Source organism: Psittacula echo (assembly GCF_963264785.1).
Source record: "Psittacula echo genome assembly, chromosome: 5".
NCBI classification, from domain to species: Eukaryota; Metazoa; Chordata; class Aves; order Psittaciformes; family Psittacidae; genus Psittacula; species Psittacula echo.
The window spans coordinates 3,007,131-3,031,334 of NC_137739.1; the positions used below are offsets into that span (position 1 = coordinate 3,007,131).

The window sequence follows — 24,204 nt, forward strand, 5'->3', positions numbered from 1 at the left end:
CCCTGGGACACAAATCCATCCCTGGGGATGCCAAAGCACTGTGAACACGCTCAGGTTGGCAGCTGCCCCATAGGGGCTGGTGCTTGTCCCCACAGTGTCCTCAAAGTGCTCATGTCCTTCTGAGTGCTTCCTAAGAGCCCCATATCTCTGAGGGGTGTGGGGATACAGCTTGGAGGAGCCCCCATCCTTCCTCTTGGCTTTGCACCCTAAACAACACGTTGCTTGGGGCTATGGAGAGATTCATCTGCTTTTGCAAGGCAGCTTGGTTTGAGATGAAGTGCCCTCTGTTCGGGTGCAACACTCAGTGTCCCCATAGGATCCTGCATCCCCAGTAACTGCCCTTCCCTCCCCAGGTGGATGTGACAGTCATGGCATGGCTCTTCGGCTACGTGGATGTGACTGACTCTGCCTTCATTGTGGCCACCCTCTCCATTGCCTTCAATCCTCTCTTCTGGAACATGGTAAGAGCTGCCTGTGCACGGCTGCCCTGTTGCTTTTAGCTGTCCTTTGCCAGCTACAAGGGGGGTCTCCTTTTGGCCACGCTGGAGGATAAACCTCTTTTGGGGATGTCTGCTGGGTTTGTGGGGTGAATGGTGCTCAGTTGTTAGAAGTGGAGCTGTGCTGCAGAGAGAACTCCTGGGGCTGGAGGTGTCTGTGATGTGTGTCCTGGACAAGGTGAAGGTGGGATTCAGTGCGGGATGCAGAAGGAATTAGGAGCTGAGCTTGGGAGATGAAACAGAGGAATCAAACCTGTCTCCTGCTGCACTTCCCACCCCAGCAGGTCACTACTGGGACTGAGCGTAAATAGCATTAACCCTCTTCACAGGAGGCATTCCCTGCTGCTTCCCCCTGAAATGTGTTGGTTGTGTGGATGGCAGGAAGTAAAAGCAGCCAAAAATTAACCTGAAGCAGTTCCCCCTTCATCATGCTGCAAAGAGCTGCAGGGTTGGCAGCAGCCCTGAGCAGGAGCAGGGATGCTCCTGTGCGGAGTGATGCTCGCTGTCTATGTGGGTGCCATAGCGCTTCAGGAGCTGAGACTGCAAGAGTCTTCACTGCCCTTTACCACTGGGGTGTTGCTGCTTCCCTGCACCAGCAAGGAATAATCATGTTCAGCCCCATTTTGGAGCATTGCAGAGCCAAATGGGAAGCCCAGGCTGGCTGCAGCAGAGGGGCTCCCACCCTGCACAAGCCAAGGTGGGGATGAAGCCTTCTCATGGCAACGGGATGTCATTTAAGCCAAGATTCCCAAACCCGCCCACCAAACGCAGGGATTTTCACCCTGGGGGAAGTCTCCTTAGAAAAGGCCTTGTTTTTCCAGAGGGGGAGGATTCGGCTCTCTCTGAGAGCGGGGGCTTTAGAGATTGTCTCATGCTGAGCTTTGGAAAAGCGCAGCTCTCTTGGCTCTGAGTCACTTTGGAAGCCTCCGTCGGAGCTCTTTGTTGCAGCCTCCCTAATTTCTCATGCAAGTGGTTATTAAGAAGCCTCACGGTGTCTGAAACACGAGCTAGAACCTGCCACATTATTTCGACTGCAGAGTCATCCTTTAGCATAAAGAATCAATGAGCGAGCTTCAGGATGTGGTCTCTAGCGGGGAAGAGATTGGCTCCAGCGACAATGCTGCATAAAAGGGAGAGGGGGAATAAAAGGCCTTTATTAGCGTCTGCTGCTACGCCTGCGCCTCGTGGGATGCCTGCAGCTTGGGAAAAGAGCGTGGCTTTTCTGGATCAGGAGTTTGGCTGCTGTTAAAGGACAGGGAAAGCTGATGTAACAGCAGGAAGTTCATTGCGTTGCTGTTGTCCCCCTTCCAGTGTCTGAAGAGCATTGCCGTTGGCGGCAGGTGGCACTGCAAGCAAGACGTGCAGGGCCTGCGCCTGGGAGCAGAAGGCATCTCTGCATGGCTTTGCAGTGACCAACCCGAGCTGGTGTGGTGGTGGAAGGCTCTGGGGAGGTGAGCGTGGCACTAGGTGCTGGCCCGGCTGTAGGGTGGCTCTCGCAGCCCGTGTGCCTCCATCCATACGCTTGCTGTGCCCCAGCATCTTCCTGCTGCGTTCAGGCTCCATGTGTGGCTCACAGCAGGCACTGCTGGAAGGCTCTTGCAAGGGGGATGTGGGACCTGGTATCAGGTGCATTTTAGCAGCAGTGGCCACAGCCATCCTTGGATTTTCCCTATTGTGTTTCCTTTATCTCCTCCAGCATCCTATTTCCATGTGTGTCTCCTGCCCATACCCAGCCAGCAGCTCTTCTTTTTCTGCATCCCTGCACAGGCTCCCTTTGTCTTTTGCTATTTGAGTTCCTTCCCAGCAGCTGAGATCGCTTCTGCATCCGAATGACTTTGGGCTTGCAAGAGCTTTAGTGCAAAGACAGGATTGCTATGCGGTGCCAAGCACTCTCTGCTCCCTGTGCTTTGGAAGTAATACGGGATCCTGGTCCAAACTCCTCCTGAGCATGAAATTCCTGGTTTGGGTAGAAATTTGGGTGGGGATGCATTGGTTTAGTTCAGTCTCTTTTTCTGCTGAACTCTGGCCAAATCTGCCTCTTGCAAAGTTTGGCGCCGGGTTGTCCTTACTGTGCTGAGCCTCTTAATAACTATGTGGTGGGGAAACCCCAGCTCCATGCAGTGCTTGGCTGATGGAGAGGCGCATCTTGAGGCCTCGAGCATCCTGAGCTGTTTGCCCTGAAAAGCACCAGGGATAAACCCTGCAGGGTTTGGGGATGAAGCACAAACTCCAGAGGCTATAGAGGAGCTCCAGAGAAAACCTTGATGCTCATGTATGTCTGTACTTCTGTTGAGAGCAGTTTAGAGGACCAGAGCCTAAGTGGGGCACTTTGCGGGACTCCAGCCAGCCTGGATGCTCCCTCCTGTTCTCCACCAGGGAGAAACACTCTTCAAAAGGCCTCAGGACTCCCAGTTCTCACCTTTCCTCCCTGCAGCCATTCCTGATGGGTACCATGAATGTCACTCCATGGTCACCTCTGCCTTTCCCTACCAAACCCCGGGCTGTCGCCCCACCTTCTGCTTCCACTCCTCTATGCCAATTGGAATCCTGCCTGTCCATCGATGGCTCCCGGGTTATGCTGTCCATGGCACAGCTTGGATTTGTTGCTGTGCTCTGGTTTTGTCCTTGTTTTCTTTCCCCCTCTCTCCTCCTCGTGCTGTCTGTGCTTTCCCACCCGCCGTGGCTGTTACGAGAGGAGCTGCTGGGAGCTGTCATCCCGCATCAGGCAAGGTGCAGGTGAGGCAGGAACAGAGCTGGTTTGGGAATGAAATCACTTCAACTTCCCCAAAGATGTTCAATGCACTGGGAGACCTGAGCTGTGGGGCTGTAGTAGGCGCATTGCTGGTCTCTGCTGTAAAACATTAATGAGGTCAAGGCAGCAGAAACTACAATAAATCCCATCTGTGTTTGGAAAGCCGTGGAATGATGGGAGAAACTTCCCATCCCTTGGTAACTAAGGAAGGCATCAAATAACAGCTCCTTGGGGACAAACACTTTCAGGCCAGGAGAGGCAGATAACCTGTATGTGGGAGGCTTTAAAGAGCTCACTGAGCCGTGGCACGTGGGGACCTTCTAGAAAGCTGGAAGGTTTCTGACCCTATCCATAGCAAACAGGCAAGTGGCAGAGCCGTGAGGCAGGTAGGCTGACGTCTGCCACCACACGAGTGAGTTTCAAGTGGGAAGCGCATCCATCAGCAACCCTTTTCTTGGATTGAGCCTCTTAAAAACTCCTGTCGGGCGTCATGGACTGATTTCGAAATGGCACATCTTCAGCTTGCTCCTCCCTCACCTCCGGTGACCCCCTGAGACACCTATCCTCACACAGAGCAAACCCTCGGATGTCACGGTTAGGAGCAGGCTTAGTGTAATTTAGCGTGGTTTTAAATAGACCCCTTCAGACAAACATGCTTTTATTCTTCAAGGTTGCAGCTTTTCCTGTTGAGGGTAACAAGATCTCAGTTCGAGACTTCTGTCAAGCGCTTAAACTGCATGAGGTTTTCATTATAGGAGCCGTTGCGCAGGGAGCTGGGCTGACAGCGCCTGGCTCCTGATGGATGTGAATCTCTTGGTTCATTTCTTTTTCATTTCCCATCTTTTTCTCCTTCTTTGGAGACTGCAGGGATCTGCCAAGTGGATGAGAAGTGCTTGTGCTGGTGGGAGGGGGATGTTTGCAGCCTGATTTCATCTACCCCTGGCCACTTCTTGCTAAACTCGGAGGAAGGTGCCTGGCCCCAGAACCTCCCCACGTCGCTGGGAAGGGGCCAGGAGCTTGGATGTGTCGGGATTCAGACCTCAGCAAGCCTTTTGGGAAGAGGAGAAACCTGCCTGATGCTGAGGGGTTTCAGCAGCAATCAGTGTCTGTCTTACAGAAGGGAAGGATTGACGGTGGTGTGTTAGCACCTGGCTGGGAAAAAGGAATTGCAGGGTGTGAAATGGCTGTGTGAGGGCTGGTTAGGTGAAGTTTATGGGGTTGGGAGATGAATGAGTTGCAGTGATATAATGGTCTTTTCTGGCCTTCACATTCTGCAAACCTCAAGGGTTTTGTGGGCTCTGCAGAAAAACAGCCCTCAGCCATCTTCTGGAAGCTGCTTTTAGACCCCATTGCAGAAGCCCCGGCACTGTGACAATGACTATCTGCTTATAACAGATGCTAGATCAATAGCGGGCGTTCAAGCTACGCTGCAAGGCAATTGACTGCAAAAAGTGCTTCTTTATTGGGGTAAAGCTGGGCTTGCAATGAGGCTTGGATTCGCTCTTACATATCCGGTCTTAAAATGTCACCGCCAGCTCTGATGCCTTTCATCCTTTGTGCAGGGAGAGGACGCGCATTACTCGTAATTGGGCTCTCTACCAGGCAGCAATCACCATTTTCGTTCCCTACAATGCTTGGGAAAGAGCAAGGATTTGCTTGCTTTCTATTTTTCCTGCCCCCAAACAGCATTTAGTGGCAATTTAATTCCGAGTGACTTGGTAATACTTCTCACTCTGGCAACGAGGCCTTTGCAGTGATGCTGTAATGCATGTGGTGAGCCGACGGACAGCATCGGTTCTCCAGCCGTCTTGTAACAGGGTGAGTCCTGGCTGGGTGTATAACACTGTGCCTGTTTGCCTCCTAAATTTAGCTCTTCCAGCATCTTGGCACCGCTGCGAGCCACGTAACAGGTACCAAAACTGGGTCGCATCCTCCTGCCTGCTGGCTGGAGTGACACAATTAGGAGCCCTATCACCTTGAGGGAGAGCCACATCCTTCATCCCAGCGCTGCTTCCCTGCAGCCTCCCAGCGAGGGGTGGTGGTGTTTGCATCTAAATCCTCTTTTAAGAAGCTGTGCAATGTTTTTTTATGATGTCCTTGCAGGATGAGCTGCCTGTGGTGGGGGGAAACGTGGAGTTCAGCTTGGCTGAGCTGAGCTGCTTCATCTGTGTGTCGAGCAAGGCACGGTCTCAGCCTTCAGGGCTGCAAGAGAATGGTGCTAATCCTTTGAGCAGCTGCCTAGCTACCACGCATGCCTCTAAACCAAGGTCAGAAGCTGCCTCTTGCCTCACAGTCCCCTATAGATCATGGTCAAGCTGACCCAAAAAGCAGCCTCCTCCTTTTTCTAAGCTTCTGTAGCATGTTTTTCTAGAAACCCAGGGTGTTTGTTGTATAAACTGGACTTTTCTTGTTTGCTGGTTTAAAAATAAACCGTGGGCTGCTTGCAGCCCGGCTGGAATAAGTTAGAACATGCACAAAAGGTGAAAAAGAATAGATTTAAGCCAAGAGTCTTGTTTTCCTATGCATCAGAGGATTAACTATGCACCCTAGAAGTTGGGAAGAGGGCATTTCCTCTCTGTCCCACTCCATCCCTCTTGTGCCATGCTGCTGAAGGATGTTAGTGTGGGAAATGGCAAGTCTACAACCACCTACATCCCATGGAACAAGGCAAAAAGTGGTGCTGGAGGCAAAATAGGAAGGAGTAGGATCTACCCAGACTGGGAGGCATGGAAGACGGCAGCTCTTCCTGCATAGCCTTAGGCTTTGGCATCATTTGTGTATAGCCCTGGGGCTGGGAGCTGCTGGAACCTGGAGAAGGGAACTCCATCACCTCCCCTGGGACATCTCTATCCGGGGGCTGGAGGGGGGCTTCCCAGGTTCCGTGCCTGCCTGCAGACGGGAGCCGGGTGTTTCCCGCTTGTGCCGTGGCGCAGACGTTTAGCAGAAGCCTGTCCAGTTCCCAGAAGGATGGGATCTCCCAAAATAGGCTGCTTTGACGAAGAACTGCAGACAGACGCAGTCTGCTGGGTGCTCTTGGGAGGTTATTTCTGTAAGACCCGCTGCCCGCCTTCCATCGTGATGCAAATCCATCTCCTGGAGACTCACACTGGGGAGGGAGGCGTTGGGGTTTCATGCTGGGGGTGCTGGATGTGGCTGAGGCACACAGGGAGGGCATCCCAAAGAAAATCTATCCTCATTTCCTCTGTTTTCTTCCCCCCTAGTGAACTCCAAGGGGACACTTACTTCCAGTTGCTCCCATGGCAGGAGTAAATGGGTAGTAAAGGAGGTTAGTAAGTCAGTAAAGCAATCCCCTCCTTCTGTTTTCCACCTATATTGTGTCCCCAATGAGACATGGAGCTGGAAATGGCAGGAGCATCCCACATCCCTGCTCTCTTGAGTGTGAAACCAGATCGCTCAGCAGCCTCATCACAGCAGTGCTTGGTGGACAATGATTCCTGGTAGATGTTAGGAGCCTTATCTCAGTTAAAGCAAACGAGTATCTGCCTGCCCTATTCAGCTCCCTTGCATTCCCCTTTCTAATGGCAAAGCTCTAAAACCCCTCTACACCAAAGCAGAGTTTTGGAAGCTGGTGCTGATGTATTACATTGATGAAGGACATGGTCTATGGACATCAAGCATGCCTGGGCAGTAGCTTTGGTTGATCCATTGCAGAGGGATGGGAGCAGCAGTGCACTGGCTGTTCAGAGTGAGGGGCTTTGGTTTCGGAGGCGAAAGGAGGGGTGGGATGAAGCAAGCCTGATTTTCCTTTTCCCTGCCAAGCCATCCAAACCTCTGTGCTGGCTCATGTGCAGGGAAGGAGCAGCAACTCCCTTAGAAGATTCCAGAAAAGCTGGAAGCCCCAGGCTTGTACATGCGGCTTCATCCAGTCCCCCTGATCTCCCAGCAAATGTTGGGGTCAGGAAGGCCTCTGTGATCCCACGTGTCATTGAAATCATGAGCCTCCACAGTACGTAACAGTCGTCTGGATTTGGCAGTATTGTGCTTGGTTTTTTTCCCTTGCAACCCCTTTTTTGTCCCTTCTCTTTCCTCCTCCAGACCAGGGATGATGCAGCCGTGGGCTTGTTCCGAAGGTTAGGACACACAAGCTGCTGCCTTGCCTGGCTGAAGGGTGTTCACTCGCTGTCTGTGTGGGTACAGTCACTCTTGGTGTGATCCTTTTTGTGCTTTGGGGAAGAAAAAGCAGCTCACAGCCCTGAAGTGGGTGAAATGGAGATAGGTTTGAGCAGTTCTCTCTGCCTTTAGCTGTGGTGGGGAAGCCTGACGGTCAGGGCTTACAGAACGCCTTCGTCACCTCCTTTGTGCAGTGGGAGGTTTGCTCATTACCTGGCTTGTGCTTCGCTTATAAAAGAAGCTGTAATTGTAGCAGCTCCTTGCCATAAAAGCACAAAGGCATTTTCAGGGAAGGAAAATGTACATGCAGCTTTTATGAGCCTTTACAGTACTCCTTCTCCCTACTTTGCTCACCTCCTGCCCTTTCTCCAGCATCAGCTCTGTGCCTGCCTGGTGCTCAGCATGACTGCCTCTGCCTCGAGCCTCTCTTTTGCTGTAGAAATGCCCCTTTCAGAATGAAAGACTCGAGCATCCTCCTCATCAGTATTGTTGGGTGAAGAGCAGAGGAGCCCTGAATCCCCCCCATGCAGACAGATGTTCCTATTCCTGCCTCTTCCCTCAGAGCTGCGTTTCCTGCGGTGTCCACCAGCAGATGCTCAATCTGCAAAATTCCAGGAAGGGGTTTGAATTGGGAAGAAGAAACCCCATCTGTCTGTCTGTGATACAGCGTGCACTCCTAACAGGACTGGAGCAATACCAAATCACATCACCTTGGGGCATGCGTAGCTGTTCCTATTAAAAACTGAATGACCTCAGACCAGAGCCAGTATTTTTAACTCTGAAGCATTCCTATTAAGTACCCTTTCCTGTTTATTTTTACCAGGACGTTGTTTCAATGACTGCAGAGTTACTCATTTGATTCCCAAGGCTGGGGAGCAGCAATGAATTAGTTTCATTTTGAGACTTGGTCGTGCAGTCCTAGTCAAGATGTACTCAGCCAAAGCAAATGCGTTGCCCAACTGAGGAACATGACTTTCCTGCCTGTTCCTGCCAGGCTGTGGTCCCTGGTGTGGATGTGCCTGGATCCTGCCCATGGCAGGGGATTGGAACTAGATGATCTTTAAGGTCCCTTACAAGCCAAACCATTCGATGATGCTATGACGTGCTCAGCCTCCCACATCCCTCTCTGTGCAGGGCTATGGAGCTAAAGGCTAAGAGGGTTTGAGAACTGAATGCAGAGCTTGTATGTGCATCCCAGTGTTCAGCTTTGAGGCTTCAGAAGTGGGAAGGAGCATCCCTGGGGTGCAGGTCACTGAGTATAGGGATGATTGATCATTTCCCTCAGCTTTTGGGTTTCATTTCTTGCATTGAGCAGATCCCATGGGGCACATGGCTACACCCAGAGGACCCCCAGTGCTAACACTGAGGGGTTGGATGGTTGTGTTTAACCCTTCAGGCTGTTATTACTTGTGCCGCTCGGTTTGAACATCTCATCCTCAAGCAGAGGGGAACAGAGAGCATTACATAAAGATCAAATTGTCCCTCTCTATTGTTGGCCACCAGGACGACAGCAGCATCACAAACATGAGTGTCCTCAGCGCTGTGGGAACTGTTCCCAGGGAAGGCTTAACACGGAACGTGATATGTAGGAGCAGGGAGAGGACTGGAGGCCCTCCAGCTGGAATTGGTGCTCCACTGGTGCAACCGGTACCTCTTTTCCACCGAGCTCTCACTGTCCTGTGAAGGGGGATTGGATTTCTCTTGCATTTTGTGCTCTCTGAGGCGTATTCATTTCTTTTCTCCCCCCTCTTTCCCTGTCTCCCTCCTGTCTCAGGCCCTGGGGGAGCGATGAGTGAGTACACGCTGTCCAAAGGATGGGTGTGTTGGGAGTCCTTATTAGCAGTCTTATTCCAGAGAATTAAACCCTAATTTCACTAAAGGGCAGCCGGAGAGCCAGGGATCTATTCGATGCAGCTCCGGGAGAAGCCAATGCAAATGGCACAAGAAGTCCTGGTCTGAGACTACCAGTCCTGGCCATTGGGGTATTACAACCGAAAGAGTAATTATTGTGTTTCTTTACTATTTAAACCAAAAATGACAAAGTGGTGCATGAGGAAAGCAGCCACATCTCCTGTTCCGTGCCACCACTCGAGCCTCCACTTGTTTTGGGTTTTAGACAGGGCTTTAAAATGTTCCTAATCATCTCCCACTTCACCTTTCCACAACCCCGCTGCACAATGTGCCTCTGCGACACCCATCATTGTTTCTCCCTGAATTCATTGTCATGTGTAATTGCGACCTGCTGCAGGACGCTGTCTTGCTCTATTAAAAAGAGAGATGCTAATGAAGAACATTGGGTACCGCGTTACGGGAGAGCAAGGCTCGACTCGCTGGGACGTGTACTTGGCGTCCTGTTATTGCCAGCCTGGGCAGAAATGGTGTTTCTGTCTCTCATCACTCACTGGCTAATGATTGTAATTTTTCCTTGCTGGGAAACTCTGGGTATAATGGACTTCATTAACGGATACATGAGATGCTACCAGCCCTGCATTTGGGGGAGGGAGGAGGAAAACAACCCCTGCGTGGAGGCAATTGTGTTATTTGTTTGTAGCAATAGAAGTGATCCAGAATTAGTGTGGGATTCGGTGGGGTGGCTAATGAGCTGGGCTGAGCTGGAATCCAAGCAGACCTATTAACAAGAGCAGACTGCAACAGTGATGCCTGGGTCTGAAACCCCTCACATCAAACACAGGATCCCAGGCAGCGCTGTGATGGCTTGGCTGCTTCTTCATCTTCTTCCTTGATGTCCAGGTTGGACGAAGCCTTGGGTGACATGGGTTAGTGTGAGGTGTCCCTGCCCATGGCAGGGGGGTTGGAACTGGATGATCTTAAGGTCCTTTCCAACCCAAACCATTCTATGTGTGGATGTGTGCTGATGTGTTTGCATCTCGACGGGCTTCTGCTTGCTGGTCACCCCCAGCCTTTCTCCATCCTCTTCTATCCTGCCAGCTCCTTATTCATACATTGGGTGAACTGGAGCTTCTGATTTAGTCTTTAAGCCAGCAGAACCAAAGTATTTCCATTCCCATGGGTTACATCAGCTTGAAGAATTGCCTAACTCGAAATACTGGGGCATCCAGCCCCAGTTTTCAGTCACAGGCAGTGGCACAACTGCAGGTCCAGCTGGTTGGGGGCACGGTGCCATAGCTGGGTGCTCACACTGATACCCAACCACATATTGCAACTGAATATGGGTCATAAAGGAGAGCAGAAAAGCACTTGAATTAGCTGACATCTCCGGTAGAGCTTTATACAGTCTCGCTGCAGTGAATCAGAGGCTGCAAGAAATGTCACAGTCATTAGGTGACCTCAATCTCCTTTTACCTGGAGCCAGTGAAGGCTTGTCTCGGTGCAGTACAAGGGTATTTCTTGCATGGGATGTACTTGCTGAAGACTGTCCCTTTCTATTCCAGCTAGAATAACTGGGTTTTAATCAGGCTGACCTTACTTGCTAAGGCGATAGCAATTTGAGCTACAGGTTTGGAGCAATCATTGGAGAGCTTTGAAGAGCAGGGTAGATGCTTTGTGATGAAAGGTAAAGAGCTTTGTCCCCACGTTTAAAACCAAACCCAAGGTGTTAAGCCTGCAACAAATTCAGAGGGGCTTGACCTCAGCACTATGGATCCATTGGGATCCAGGGCTTGATTTGGAAGGGACGCAATGGAGCAGAAGCGTGAAAATAGAAGGGAAGTCATAAAGAAGAGAGACACGTTTGTCTTGTAACGTGGCATTTGTACTGAGCACTTGCTGACAGTGAGGTGCAGCAAAGAGCTTGCCTTTCTAAATCGAGGCCAGTTCAAACATCGTCAGTGCTATTGTTGGAAAGGCTTTGTTTGGAAATGGGTCTTTGGGGTGGACAGCCCGTTTCGGTGCAGCAGCTGTGTGTACAGCCCTTCAGGCCCCTTCCCCTGCTTTGGTTTTTTTAGTGTTGTATGAGTAGGAGCAACAGGAAGGGGGTAAAAAAGAAGCAAACACAGGACGTGAGACGGGCAGAATATTCTCCATCACTTGAGAAACGCGTGCCTTTGCTTCTGGTTGGTTTGGGAAGGCGCCTGCTGTGGGCTGCCCCAACTGGTCTTTGCTCAGAGAAAGGGCTCTGAGGCTTAGGAGAATGTATGAAAAGAGGAGGTTTGTGGTGTTCTGGATGGGAGCTGTGTGCAATGAGAAGCTGAGTGTGGGCCAAGTCATCTGCGCATGGAAGATGAACGTAAATCCAGCGAAACCCAGGCAAAACACTTGGCCATGCTGCGCGTGAGCTGCTCATCTGGCAGTGCTTGCCTTCCCTCTGCAAAGCCCCACATACTTATGTCAGGGCATCCTCTGCCTCTTTCATTTCATTTAATGCATAGATTCATAATGAAATGAAGTGGATAGGAAGCTGGGTGGATCCTGGCTGCTCCCTGTTCCCCCATGCAGCCCTTGGCCGTCCCCACCACATCCCAGACACAGAAAGGTCCTTCCCCATCCCATGCTGTGCTCTGGAGAAATCATTAGTTCCCAAAGACTTTTTCCATGGGGTTTTTTTGGCTGGAAGAGGTGATTTGGGCCGTGCAGCCTGATTCCCTGTAGCTGGAGCACATCACCCTTCTTCCCCTTTGCTCTCAGGGCTCCCTATGCCCTCTCTCAAAATGAACAGCTTATTCTGGGTTACTTGAAATCACAGCCCTTCAGACATAAATCATGAGCTCCTTGCCTTGAGGAGAAGCTGTTCAGATTTTGTGTTGGAAATTGCTAGCAAATACAGCCCAGATTCCGTGTCATTTTTGGTTTTATGGAAGAGGAGAGGATGTGGCTCATGGAACATTGCTGGACCGAGGCTGCCTTGGCCTCCGTTAAGCAGGGGCTTGTTTTCATTGCAAGCAGCTAATGAGATCGCGCTTGGACAAATCACATAAGCACTATTAGAGAAATGAAATGTGTTATCTAGGTGCTTATCATGAGTGGATTCAAGGTAAAGGCTTGTGTGGAGGTAATCTCAAGGGATGGCTGTGAGGTAAAGTGTACCTAGTCCTTACAAAACCCTTATCTGTTTACCTGCTGGCTTATTCTGTTTCCCCAGCTCCAGGGTGTTAGCTGAGGTGACCTGTGCCGTTTCAGTCCAATTACTTTCACTGGGGATGGGTGCAGTGAGGTTTCTTTTTCAGGCTGAATTCAGACATGGGGAAGGCAGGCTGGGGTTCTTTAACAGCACTCTTTCCACTGTTAGACAAAGAGTCGCTTTCCCCTTCTCCGTGTGCCGAAATGCTCAGACTGGACCCCGTTGATCCCCTAATCGGTGGCATTCATTGGGAAGAAGTCGCTAGAAGAGGCATTCCAGCTTGTGTTTTGTTCTCTAACTCACTCTTCTAGGTGATGGGCATAGCAGGCAGCGAGGGTTTGTCACTGCAGCTCCACAACCAGCCCCTCGGTTTTGGAGAGGAACCCTCCCTGCCTTCTACATGTAGATGGTTCTCTCCTTCAGCCCCTTGGATGTTCACATCTTTGTGCTTTCCAAGCCTCTGGATCCATTGTGAGATGCTGTAAACGTGTTTTTCCTCTATGTGAAGCCCTCTGTCACCTGGGTGTACATCCCCACTGTTCCAGCTGGCTGTTCCATGCCGCAGTATCCTTGCATGGCCAGTCCCCACACTGCCTTGTCTCTCTAAAACCCCACTGCTGTTTCTTTTGGCTGGAATAAACAACAACCCCCCCCATCCGGAACCCATGAAAGGCAATGGAAAAGTCTTCCTGGAGTCAAATGAGCACCTTCCTTTCCAAACCAAAAGCCCTTGGCAGACACAGATGAGCTTAGCCGTCCTGCTGGGCTGTGGCTTGCTGACAGCTGTTATTGCCATCATACCAGTGGGGAAATAGGAGAAACTAACTGGTGTAGCCTCTTGGAGAGCCCTTTTGTGGCTGAGACGGCCCATCCCCATCTCTTGGGATGTGCATCAGGTCAGGGTGCTTGGAGCCTTCAGGCTCTGATAGGAGTCCCTGCCCTGCTCTGGCTCCTGTCACCCATTGTCCCCATCAGCATCAATCCATCTCTGGGGGCATTACCATAAGAAAGCCCTTTACAATCTGTGTGAGCAGTCTCTGGCCTGCATTGCCTTACAGCTCATGTGAAACCATTAGGATGGTGCCTGTCTCTTCTAATATCACTTCAGTGTTTTAATGGCATGAACTGAAGGCTGCTGCTCCTGTACTTAGTGGGGGAACTTTGCAGGGCTTTAATCACTTGCTAAAAGCTTTCAGGCTCCATTACCATCTCTTGGCTCTCTGTAATTGAGTGCCTGCAAGTTGAGAAGCTTTCAGGGAAGTAACTCCTAGTCTTTAGGTTGGGTAATCCAGAGCAGCCACAGCTTTTCCCAGTGCAGGCAGGAAGCCATTAGACAAAGTGGAGCCTATTGGGGTGCTGGCAGGAGGGACAGAGAGTGGTCTCCCAGCCATCCCTGGAGCTGGTGCCCATCTTGGCTGCACCCTGCAGATGGGTCCTGTGCTAGGAAGGTTGAGGGTGAGCAGCAGTGCTGAGACAGGCAGGGATGGGTGGGATGAAGGCTTTGGAGAGGCTGGGTGATAGCTCGGATGTGCAGAGGTGGGGACAATGCTCCTGCCCTGCCAAAGGGACAAGCAAAGGGACAGCACATGGGATTAAGGCTGCTGGATAATCAGCTGGCACCGATGGTGCAACACAGCTGAGACCTGGTGGTGCATAGCATATAAGAGATGATGGCTGAGGGATGCACAAGGGACTGGCCTGGTAAAGGCTGGAAAGGGAAGACATCCATTGTCTACCTCCTGTGGGGAGTCACAGTGGCTGCACATGTACCAGCGAGCATCACAGTGAGTGCAGGTGAGTCACCACAGCCCATTGCACCACTGCCTGTCTGCGAAGCCCTGCCCATGGGCTAAACCTTAAGGGTTTAGGGCACCTTCCCAAGGCCACGCACCCACCCAGGGCTCAGCTGCAGCACAGGGAAGGCAGTTGTGGTGATGGGCACTTGGTATCCCCATCGCTGCTGCACTGGGAACGTGACTGCAGGGAGGTGATGGCTAATTGCTGCAGCGAGTCAAGGACTGTTTAAGCAGCTAATTAATTCCTCCTAATCAGCCCTTGATCTGTTGAAAACTGCATGGCATTATCTCCTCTGCTGCAACACCTTGATAATTCCTGTCTGAATGGCCTTCACGGAGAACATATTTAAATAAACTCAATAGAGATTTCAGACAGATAGCAACTATAATTACCAGCTTGTACAAATTAAACCGTGGTTTGTTCTGTTCTTCTTCTCCTGCCTTCGCTGCCCAGAGCTCCTGCTAATCATGTTCTTGCTGCCAGTGGCACGCCAGTCCCCGGGGTGATTGCTGCACATGCCTTCGGAAAGCCTGTGCTGGTGCCTGGTGCTGGGATGGTGTTCGGGATGAGGCTGCACGTGGAAACATGCCAGCCTTGCCTGGTGGGGTTCTCAGCCAGGGGCTCAGTGCTGGTAAGGCCCTGTGCACCCCTTGGGGCTGCTGTGTGTGATCCTCCCTGGTTCCCCTCCATCTCTCCTGAGGTTTGCAATCTCTTAGCAGAGCAGGGGGGTTCTCACTTAGGAGCAGCACAAGCACTTGGACGTTTCCCTTGAGTGGCCACAGGAGCCCAGGCTGGAGCTTTCAGCCTGCCCAGTGCTATCGGTGCTTCCCTTCCAGCACATAGGCAATAAACCATCTGCGTTAAGTGCAAGGGAGCATCGTTGGGAGGGATAAGGTCAGGCCACCCTCATTTCCTCCCCGGTCCCATGGGACAGCCAGAAAGGCTGGTTCCTCTGGAATCCAGCAAAGGTCAGCCAGCCCCACTGCTCACAGGCAGGCAGTGGACGTGCATTTACAATGCAGCCTGCTCTGCTGTGTTTAATGTGTTGGCTCTGCTCCCCTGCTTGCTGTTGGCAGCACCACAGGCAGTTTGGCTGCTCAGGTGTATCTGTTTCCTCGCTGTCCTTACGCTTTAATGAGGGATTCCAGGGAGTCAGAAAGGAAAATGGAACAGGTCAGTTCTTCCGGTCCCCATAAGTGAAATAAGGGTAATGTGAGGTTTCCTGCCCTTTCATCGGGTTAGGAGCTAGCCGGGGCACATCTCCCCTGATGGGAGATGCTCACATGGAGCCACCGAAGCTCTGAGTCAGGGTTCTCCTGTCCCAGCACCCACAGGAGGATGGACCCATGGCCAGGAGAGGCCAGACTGGAGGAGGGAGTTCAAAGATTTACCCGGGTTGGTTTTGTCTGAAGGGTTTCTCTGAGTTAGAGCTGAAGCATCCAGGGCTCATCCTGTACACGTGCATCCTCTTGGGATGTGCCCCATCCCGTATCCCACACTGGGATAGTTTTTCCTCCGGACTTTTAGTGGAATTTCTGGTTTTTGGGTCCCTCAGCAGGCTGCTTCCCAGACCCCATGGGATGGGGCAAACCCCTTCATGCTGGCAAATACTGTGAGACAGGAATGGTGAAGGTAGCATCTCCTATTCAGTCATCCTTTCTTCAGCCCAGACTTGGGTACTGAACAGAAGTGGGCTGAGCATCTCCTCTGTCCTGCTCCCTGGAGAGCTGGGAAGCAGCCATTCACTTCAACCCTCCCTCAGTTTCCCTTGGATTGAAGAAAGCTGTTGATCCATCCCAGCCTCCCAGGCGTGCCACAGGGTTAAATAGCACCCACATGGTCTTCTTCAGATACTGTGGTGATGGGGCACCGTGAGGACGTGGACCAGCTGATGAGCATCGAGATGCAAGACATCCCTCAAACCCGAGCCTTGGGGCTATCTGGTTGCGTTCCCCATCTCTGGGGTGAGCCAGATATAGAACTGGAGTGATGTGAAACAGCACAAAGTCTCTGTTTCAGAGCTGGGGTTGAGCAAATGAAAATGCAGCGTGTTCCAGAGGCAGCTTCCCTGGATGGCAGACAAAAAGAATCAATTTCCTTGAAGCAAACACTAAATATTAATGAGAGGCGATGGTCTGGTGTGCACACAGAGCTGTAAAGAGCTATTCCCATTGATCAGCTACAGAGACAGGTTTGTGAGGTGAAATTGCTTATTTGTGGCCCTTCTCGAGGTGCTTTGGGAAGGTTTTTCCTGCCCCAAATAGAGCAAACTCAGAGCACTTCCATTTTGCATCCGAGCAGGCACTGGGAACGCGTGCTGGTGCTTTCATTGTTGCTTACGCGTTTGCCTGAGCAGCTGGGGAGATGGATCCAGAAACCAGCCCTGGGTTTATGTCAGGAAGGAGGCGATTCCTTGGCAATATCAGGCCCCAACAAGCACTGACCCAGTCTGCCAAAGGCAGAACATGGGGCCCAGGAGCATTCCCTGGCTTTGCAGCCACATCCTCCCATTGATTTATTTCAGTAACGAGCACTGAGGGGGATGTTAAGAACATTGCTTGCAGCCCTCACCGAGTATCCTAAAGTGAAAGCAGAGGGCTGGGAGCTTTGGAAAAGGAGCCTTGATGTTTTCCTATTGCTTCGACCCTTGGGTAAGTGAGGAAAGTTTGTATTAACTCCATTTCCAAACTTAGAGATTGGACGGAAAGCAAGAAGCCTCCCTTCTCTCCATCAGCAGGACATGCAGCCGTGGTGGGGGGCTCTTTCTGCCTGATGCTGTGCTCACCCATGGGCAGCACTGTGCTGGCCTTGGCTGGGAGGGCAAACGGCACACTGGGAATTGCTGCAGCCTTTCCTAGGAGTGTGCCGGTCTCAGCCCTGCATTTTGCATCCAGCATCATAGAACCATTCACAGCCTGGTTTGGGTTGAAAGGGACCTTAAAGCTCATCCAGCTCCAAGCAGGGACACCTTCCACCAGAGCAGCTTGCTCCAAGCCCCTGTGTCCAACCTGGCCTTGAACACTGCCAGGGATGGGGCAGCCACAGCTTCTCTGGGCACCCTGTGCCAGCGCCTCAGCACCCTCAGACTTCCTAAGATCTCATCTCAATCTATCCTGCAGTAAATAACAACACATTCCATGAAACCATGAAGGCAGCTGCGGAGCTGTGGGGTGAACAAGAGCTAATATTAGCTAGAAATGACTAAAATTAGAACCGAGCCAGAACTAATTAGTTGTTGGAGGAACAGAACCAGACCTGGAACAAATTAATTGGTATTGAAGTACCACCAGGGGGGCCTGGCGGGTGCTGCTGCTTCCAGCCCCACACAGGCTCCTGCTCTGCTTTGCTCGGGATGGCTCCCGCATGGGCTCGAGAAGGAGCCTGGGGTCCCATCTGAAGGCTTTGGCAGTTAAATACAAGTTGGATCTCGGTCCCAGGCAGGGAGTTGGCAGCAGCAGGATGCAGCATTAGCTGATCACTCCCAGCTCATCCCTTTGTCCCACTGCTGCCCAGATGTGCCTTTCTAAAGGTGAGGGTAATTATGAGGCTCTGATCCCGGCAGCATTCCCTTCTCTTTCAGCTTCAGCTCCGAGGTGCTTTGTGAAGCTCTCCACACAAGCCAGGAGCTGCCATTCACCCCCAGGATCATATCCAGGGAATTAGGGACTTGGTAGGGATAACTGGCGTGTGGCTGCGGTTTTCTCACTGTGTCTCAAGTCACCTGTGTGGTCACTTCTCTTTTACTTCCCAAAGGTGGTAACTCACCCTTATATTGCCTTTTTCCCCCCTCTCAGCGCTCAAACAGCAGCTCCCGTTTTAGCAGCAGCGTGACGCACGGTGCTTTAAATTCAATTTAGAATACAACCTATTTATACCAGCCAGGAAAAGGCAGCGGAGCAGCTCTCCCTGTCATGAGTGGATTTGTAGTTTCAGAGCAATCATTGCATAACTAATTGAATCAGCTCTCAGCATGTGAAATCAGTGCCCTGCTTATCGGAGGTTCGCATCGTTCTCCCCTCCTTGAAGCCAGCAGTTCCCCCTCCACCAGCAGCGCTTTGTGCTTCTCCATCAGTCTTGGAAGGAAGCAGGACCTGCAAAACTGCCTTTCTCTGCTCAAAGAGAGCCAATAGATGAGCAAATGCATTCAGAGCACATCAATAGCTGGGTTGCAGGTGCCTCCCCCCAGTGCTGCCTGGGCCCCATGTGATGGAGTGAAGTGCATTTAAAGCTAATGAAGTGCCTGCCGTGTCTGAGGAGCAGATTGGTGGTGAGATGTTCTGCTGACTCCCACCTCCCTCTTCATTGCCCAGGTGTGCTCTGCTCGGCTTGAACTTAGGGGCTGATGCAAACCCCAGGCTTGGTGCCTGAAAGTGGAGCCTAAAAGAGGTGATAAATGCAGTGACAGCTTTCTGAGGGATGCAGGCAAGGTGGAAAAGAGGAGCTGTAAGGATTGCCATCAGCTTGGGAGTGAGGGTCCTGGATTTGGTGACTTGGGTGGATCCAGCCCTATAGATTTTGGGAGCAGCTCCAACCACCTACATGCAGCAGCCTCCCAGAGGGAGAGCAAGGTGCTTTGGGCAGGGACCCATCAGCACAACACAGAGCTCACAATTGCAGCCAACGTGTGCTGTGAAGGATGCTAATGCCTCCCTGGAGATGCTGCCTGCACACGTGTGAGTCCTGGGCTGTCACTGATGTGCTTTACGGGTTGTAATGAGACAGGCATGTGGGGATGTGTGGGGAGTGCAGATGGATCCTTAATGGCTGCGATTGCTGAGTGCTAACAAAGGGCAGCTGGTTCAGCCTGAACAAATGGGAGCAGCTCTCAGGCAAAGCTGGTATATCTTGTCTGGGGAGAGCTTGCAAGCTCCTCTGGATGCGCATGGGTTGTTCCTGGCAGGTATGATCCCTAAGGCTGGACGTAGGAGATGACAGAGCCCAGAAGGTGAGAGCTGAGTGTTCCTGTCATCCATCCCCTACTTAGGGATCTGTTTTCCTTCCAGGAGAGCAATGCTAGGCTCTATGGCAGGGGCCTTGATGGCCTGGGGACAGTCTTAGCAGTATTCTCAGGCTTGTCGGATACGTGTTGTCCCAGCTTTGTGGTCCCCAAAACTGATGTGTAGTGTGGTTTGGGGATTCTTCTATGAGCCTGTGCCGTAGTGCTGCTGGCTAGCCTGGTAGGCAAGGGCATATGCAATGCAAGCAGGGGCTGGCATGGGTAGGGGAAGGAGCTTTCATTGCCAGGCTTGGTTTAAGCTATGTCCCATCAGTGACCTATGCTTGCTTCTTGCACAAAGCCCCATAGATGGTGTTTTCCACTCCATATGGGGTCAAGGCTTTGGGATGTGCCCATGTGCCTCCATCCACCCTCTTTGTTTTCTGTTGTCTCTCCAGGTAGCCAGATGGGAGCACAACACACGAGCGCTCAGCCGAGTCTTTGGCTCTCCACACACTGCCTGCTACTGCCTGGGTGCTGTAATCCTGCTGCTTAACTGTGTGCGGAGCCATTGGTAAGGAGCTAACCCGGCGTGCAAAGCAATGCCCCTCCAGGGCTTGGGAGGGATGAGGCATGTTTGCAGTGTTGGGATGCAGCCCCGGTGTATTGATGCTACAATGGTTGGATACCTTCAGCCAGCAGCAGGTTTATCCCAGGATTTGTAATGAAGAGGAGGGATGCGGCAGAGTGGCCAAACCCATCCGTGTCAACAGCTATTGAGTGCTGCAGGTTTCCTTGCTTTGCTCTCTGGGGTGGTTTCTCCAGGCAAGGTGAGAGCAGGGCTGTTTGTACCGCATGGATCAGCCAGAGCAGCAGAAACTCTTCATTTTCTCCTAAACCAAATTAAACCTGTTTATAAGAAGCTGCAATTTCCTGTGTAGAAGGGCAGGATTATGTGTGCGCTTAGCAAGCCGTGTCTCCAAACTCTTATCTGTGATCTCTTTAAATACTACCTGTGCTAGCTAATAGCATTGTATGCCTGATACACCAGGGGAATAGGTCCTTTGACATCCTGAGTGCAGCAGAGAGGTTTCACTGCAGAAGCTTTCCTCAGTGCCAGCAATTTATCTGTGATCCGGTAGGCTTTATCCTCAGTGCTGTTAGGAGAGACAGGCTCTCTCCCTGGATTCCCAGATCCAATTATGCCAGGGTCAGAGCTCGTGTGTTGTGCAGTGCTTTGGGTGATGTCCCAGGCGCGCAGATCTCAGGTTGGAATCTGCACATGTATTTAAGAGCTTTGCCTTCCTGCAAGTGACACCAAGACCTGTGTTTGCCCCAGCTACAGCTTATAGCAGAACCTGGAGGAAGGCTTGCAGTGAATAGGGCTGTAATTGAATGCAGGCAGTGCAGAGGGCATGTGTGTGTGCTGCTGATGTCTGAGGGACACAGCAGGCTTGGGTTTCACTAGGGAATGTCTTGGCAGCCTCTTGCACGTATTACACAGTCACTTGTTGTCTGGGAAGCCAATACAAAGCCTTGTGACTGCCTTTAAAAGTCCAGCTGATGGAGGGGGCAGTCTCAGTTCCCAGTGGTCCTGCTGGCTCCTGGCTCACAGCAAGGCACTGATCAGAGCTGCTGGGAGAGCCAAAGAGACCTCATTGGTCCCAGCACTACACCATGCTTTCCCCCTGCAGACCCTTCACTGCTCTGCCAGCCCCAGCATCACTGCCTGTGCTCTATGTCATGAGTTTGTGAGTGCTCTGGGGGTGCCTCTGCTTGCACAGACCCTGAAGGAAACCACAAGATCAACCCAAGGGGATGGAAAAGCTCCTTTTGGACCCTGGTTTTGGAGGAGAGGCTCTAGAAGATGGGGCGCTCACCCCCAGCAGGACACGGGTGAGATGCCAGCTCACACCAGTGGGCCAAGCCCAGACGATAGCAATGTGAAGGTTTATTTTGCTCAGGTGTTTTGGCATGGTTGGGTTATTCCCTTGCTTTTCCTTGGCACGGAAGTTGGCCTGAGTGGTGGCTAGCAGGCTCTGGATGCTGTTCAAGCAGAGCAAGCCCTTAACAGTGGGAGTGATGGGATGGTTTTAGGGTGGTCACCAAGTGCTGCAGTTGCCCTGGGATGCACATGGCAGACTCGCTGCCTCCATTCCCAGCTCAGCTGACCCTCCAGAGCTGCCCAGGGTTTAATACTCAAGCCTTGAGAGGTTGTGCTGTTTGGGAAGGATTCATCCTGCCCCTTGGGGTTTGGCTGGCCAGAAGGGGTTCACTGATCATACAGCATGGGCACTGTTGTCTCAGTGGCCAGCGATGCCAGGAGGGATGTGTCTTACCCATTCTTGCTGTTTTGCTTTTCCCTTTAATTTCCAAGCCTCTTGTACTCAAGCACATCGATGTGGGCAGGTTTTCCACCCCTCAGCCCCACAGAGGCACAGGCTGTGCCCTGCACTTTGGCAGCACATGGTGGTAGGTGTTGATTGCGCAGAGCTGGCTGCTGCTAGCAGTCAAAAAGGCCACCTCGGGGGGTCCCTGCGCCCCCAGTGCTGTAATCCAACCTTTAAAGCCCCTCTCTGCATGCTCTGGGGACCTTTTATGTGTGTGTGGGCTGCCAAGGAGCAATTGAGGAGCTGCAGGATGTCTCTTGGGTTTAAAAACCAGCTTCCTTTTTGCAGCTGTAGTGTGAAAGGCTCCAAGCTGGGGGCAGAGGAGGAGAGGGCAGAGCAGAGAGCAACACTGTGAGAGGGTTAGCATCGGGGCTGAAAGCATCCAGGACCTGTGTGGCTGCTTCACTACATGCCCCATGCAGGGATGCCTGCGGGGTCCTGCCTCCAGTGCAGCACGGTGATGCTCTCAGGTGAGCTTTGCTCCAAAGGGGTACCTTGGGTGGAAGGGGAGGGATGTCTTGTGCTCAATTAAGCAATTAGGTGTTTCCCAGCTCAGAGGTTCATGATCAGGCTTGGCTGGCTTCTGAGAAGCAATCCAGAATGACCTGTGACCAGGGGGGAACTGCTTAGTCAATGGCACAGGACAAGCATCCTTAATTGCTTTGGTGCAGCGCTTTTTTTCCTTACAGCCTTGTTCTTTAAGCAAGGAGCAGGGAACTTCCATCACTGGAGCTCTTATCTATGAAAACAATTCCTGAACTTTTGAACTATTTGCACTGTGAGCGCTGCCCCAATGGTTTATGACCATTATCTGGGTGACATGGGACGTGACAACCTTCACTGGCTTCCAACGTGGCTCTCTCCTAGCTTACCATGTCATTGATACCTTTCCCTGCAGGAGCTCTACAATGAGCTCCCTCCAAACCCTCCTGTGCTCCCTTTTGCACATCCTGGCCAATTCCCCGTTTTGGGAGATCGGGACCTTTGGGGTTTGGGACCTTATGAACTTCTCACTTTAAGGGTTTTGGGGTGTTTGAGCTGTAAAAGCAACACCCATGTGCACACCTGAAGGGGGGGTTTGCTGATGAGGTACCTGGGGCCAGTGGGAATGAGCCCCACAGAGGCAGAGTGAGGGCAGAACCTTTTGCTCAGCTGCCGTGAAATCCTTTCTTGATGCCACCCACTGACTGTTGCCTCCTCCATGGAAGGGCTTCTTGCTTGGAGCTGCTGCTTCCGAGAAAATGCAGCCACTCTGAGATGGGGTTTTGCACAGGGAAGGGGTTGTTTGTCATTGCCTGGTAGTGCCTCTCAGCTTTACGCTCAATGGTAGCATGAAATAAGCATGGTGTAAATGGTATTGATCCAAGAACCACAGGGCCTTTTGTGCACAAGTGACTCAGTTCAATGATGGGAATCGAGCCTGAAGGAGCTGATATCGCCCCTGAGCCACCCCGATGGCTAACCGGGAAGAGCCCCATGTGGCCAGCAGCACCTCCTCTTCCCACCGGCACCGCTGCCAGGCATCGGGATGAGGAAAACAGGAAGCTGAGATGCAAGGTAGGAGGAGAAGCTGCCACAGCCCCCAACTGACCTAAATAACACACACACACCCCCCCTGGTGCTGGCAGAAAAGCAAAGTCATTACTGGCAGCAGAAGCTGTGAAGATGATGACCAAGCTAACAATTGCCGGTGGTACCCGCGGGGTGGTCTTAGTGTTGCTGGGGTTGCTTTTCACAGATAAACAAGATCTTTTGTTGCAGCGTGTGCTGCTGGGCACCACTGGATGGTTTTACCCCCATTGCCTCCTTATTGCTGAGAGGAGCAAAACCTCATGGGGGGGGGATGGACTGACATCCCACATGGGGAGCGTGACACTGCTCACTGAAACCCCGGCCGCATCCACCACCGCTGCTTCCTCGCTGACTGCCAGCCCCTGGCCCAATTCTGCCTCAATTGTATTTGCCAGCCCCGGTTTCCAGGCTGATTTTGGGGATTAGGCAAAGGGAGCACTGCTGGGCTGCTCTCAGCAGCGACCCAGTTTGCTGGATGAGGTCTTTGCCCTCCTTTGCGGGAAAGGATGACAAAATAGGCTTGCTGTGGGCCTAAGAAACTCAGCTTCTTTGTGTTTCCTTGTTTGCTTTATGTTCCATGCAGCCTTTGGGGATGTATTTTGGGCTGCAGGTTTGGTAAGTTTTCTGGTGGTGCAGGTCCTGGTGTCTGGTTGAATAAATCAGTGCATGTCCTCCCTGTGTCACTGTAAGAGGACCTACAGCCCATTTCCCTCACTGCCACCTTCTTCCTGTGTGACATCCCCATCCCTGTACTTCAGGACCGTTTTGAGTGTTTCTTCCAGTTCATGTGGTTTATTATGTGGTAAATTAAGAGATTCAAATGAGACAAGGAAGAAACTCTTTATGATGAGGATGGGGAAACACCGGATCAGGTTGCCCAGGGAGGTGGTAAGTGGTCCATATGTGGAAACGTCCATGGTCAGGTTGGATGGGGCTCTGAGCTGCATGATGTAGTTGAGGATGTCCTTGTTAATTGCAGGGGGTTGGACTAAGAGACCTTTACAGGTCCCTTCTGACCCAAAAGGAGTATGAAAGGAAGAGGTGATGCATGTATAGTGATGGCTGAGTGTCTGAGCAAGCGCAGCTCTGTT

The 24,204-nt window shown here is 51.8% G+C and overlaps 1 protein-coding gene across 1 annotated transcript in view; it reads left to right on the top strand.

Moving 5' to 3' along the window:
• Positions 1 to 353: 353 nt before the first annotated feature.
• PEMT (phosphatidylethanolamine N-methyltransferase) overlaps positions 354 to 24,204 on the top strand; it is a 37,061-nt gene continuing 13,210 nt past the window's right edge. The window contains exons 1-2 of the mRNA XM_080618831.1: positions 354 to 461; positions 19,610 to 19,725. Coding sequence (XP_080474957.1) covers positions 369 to 461; positions 19,610 to 19,725 — 209 coding nt within the window. The 5' untranslated portion in view covers positions 354 to 368. The remainder of the gene's footprint in view (positions 462 to 19,609; positions 19,726 to 24,204) is intronic.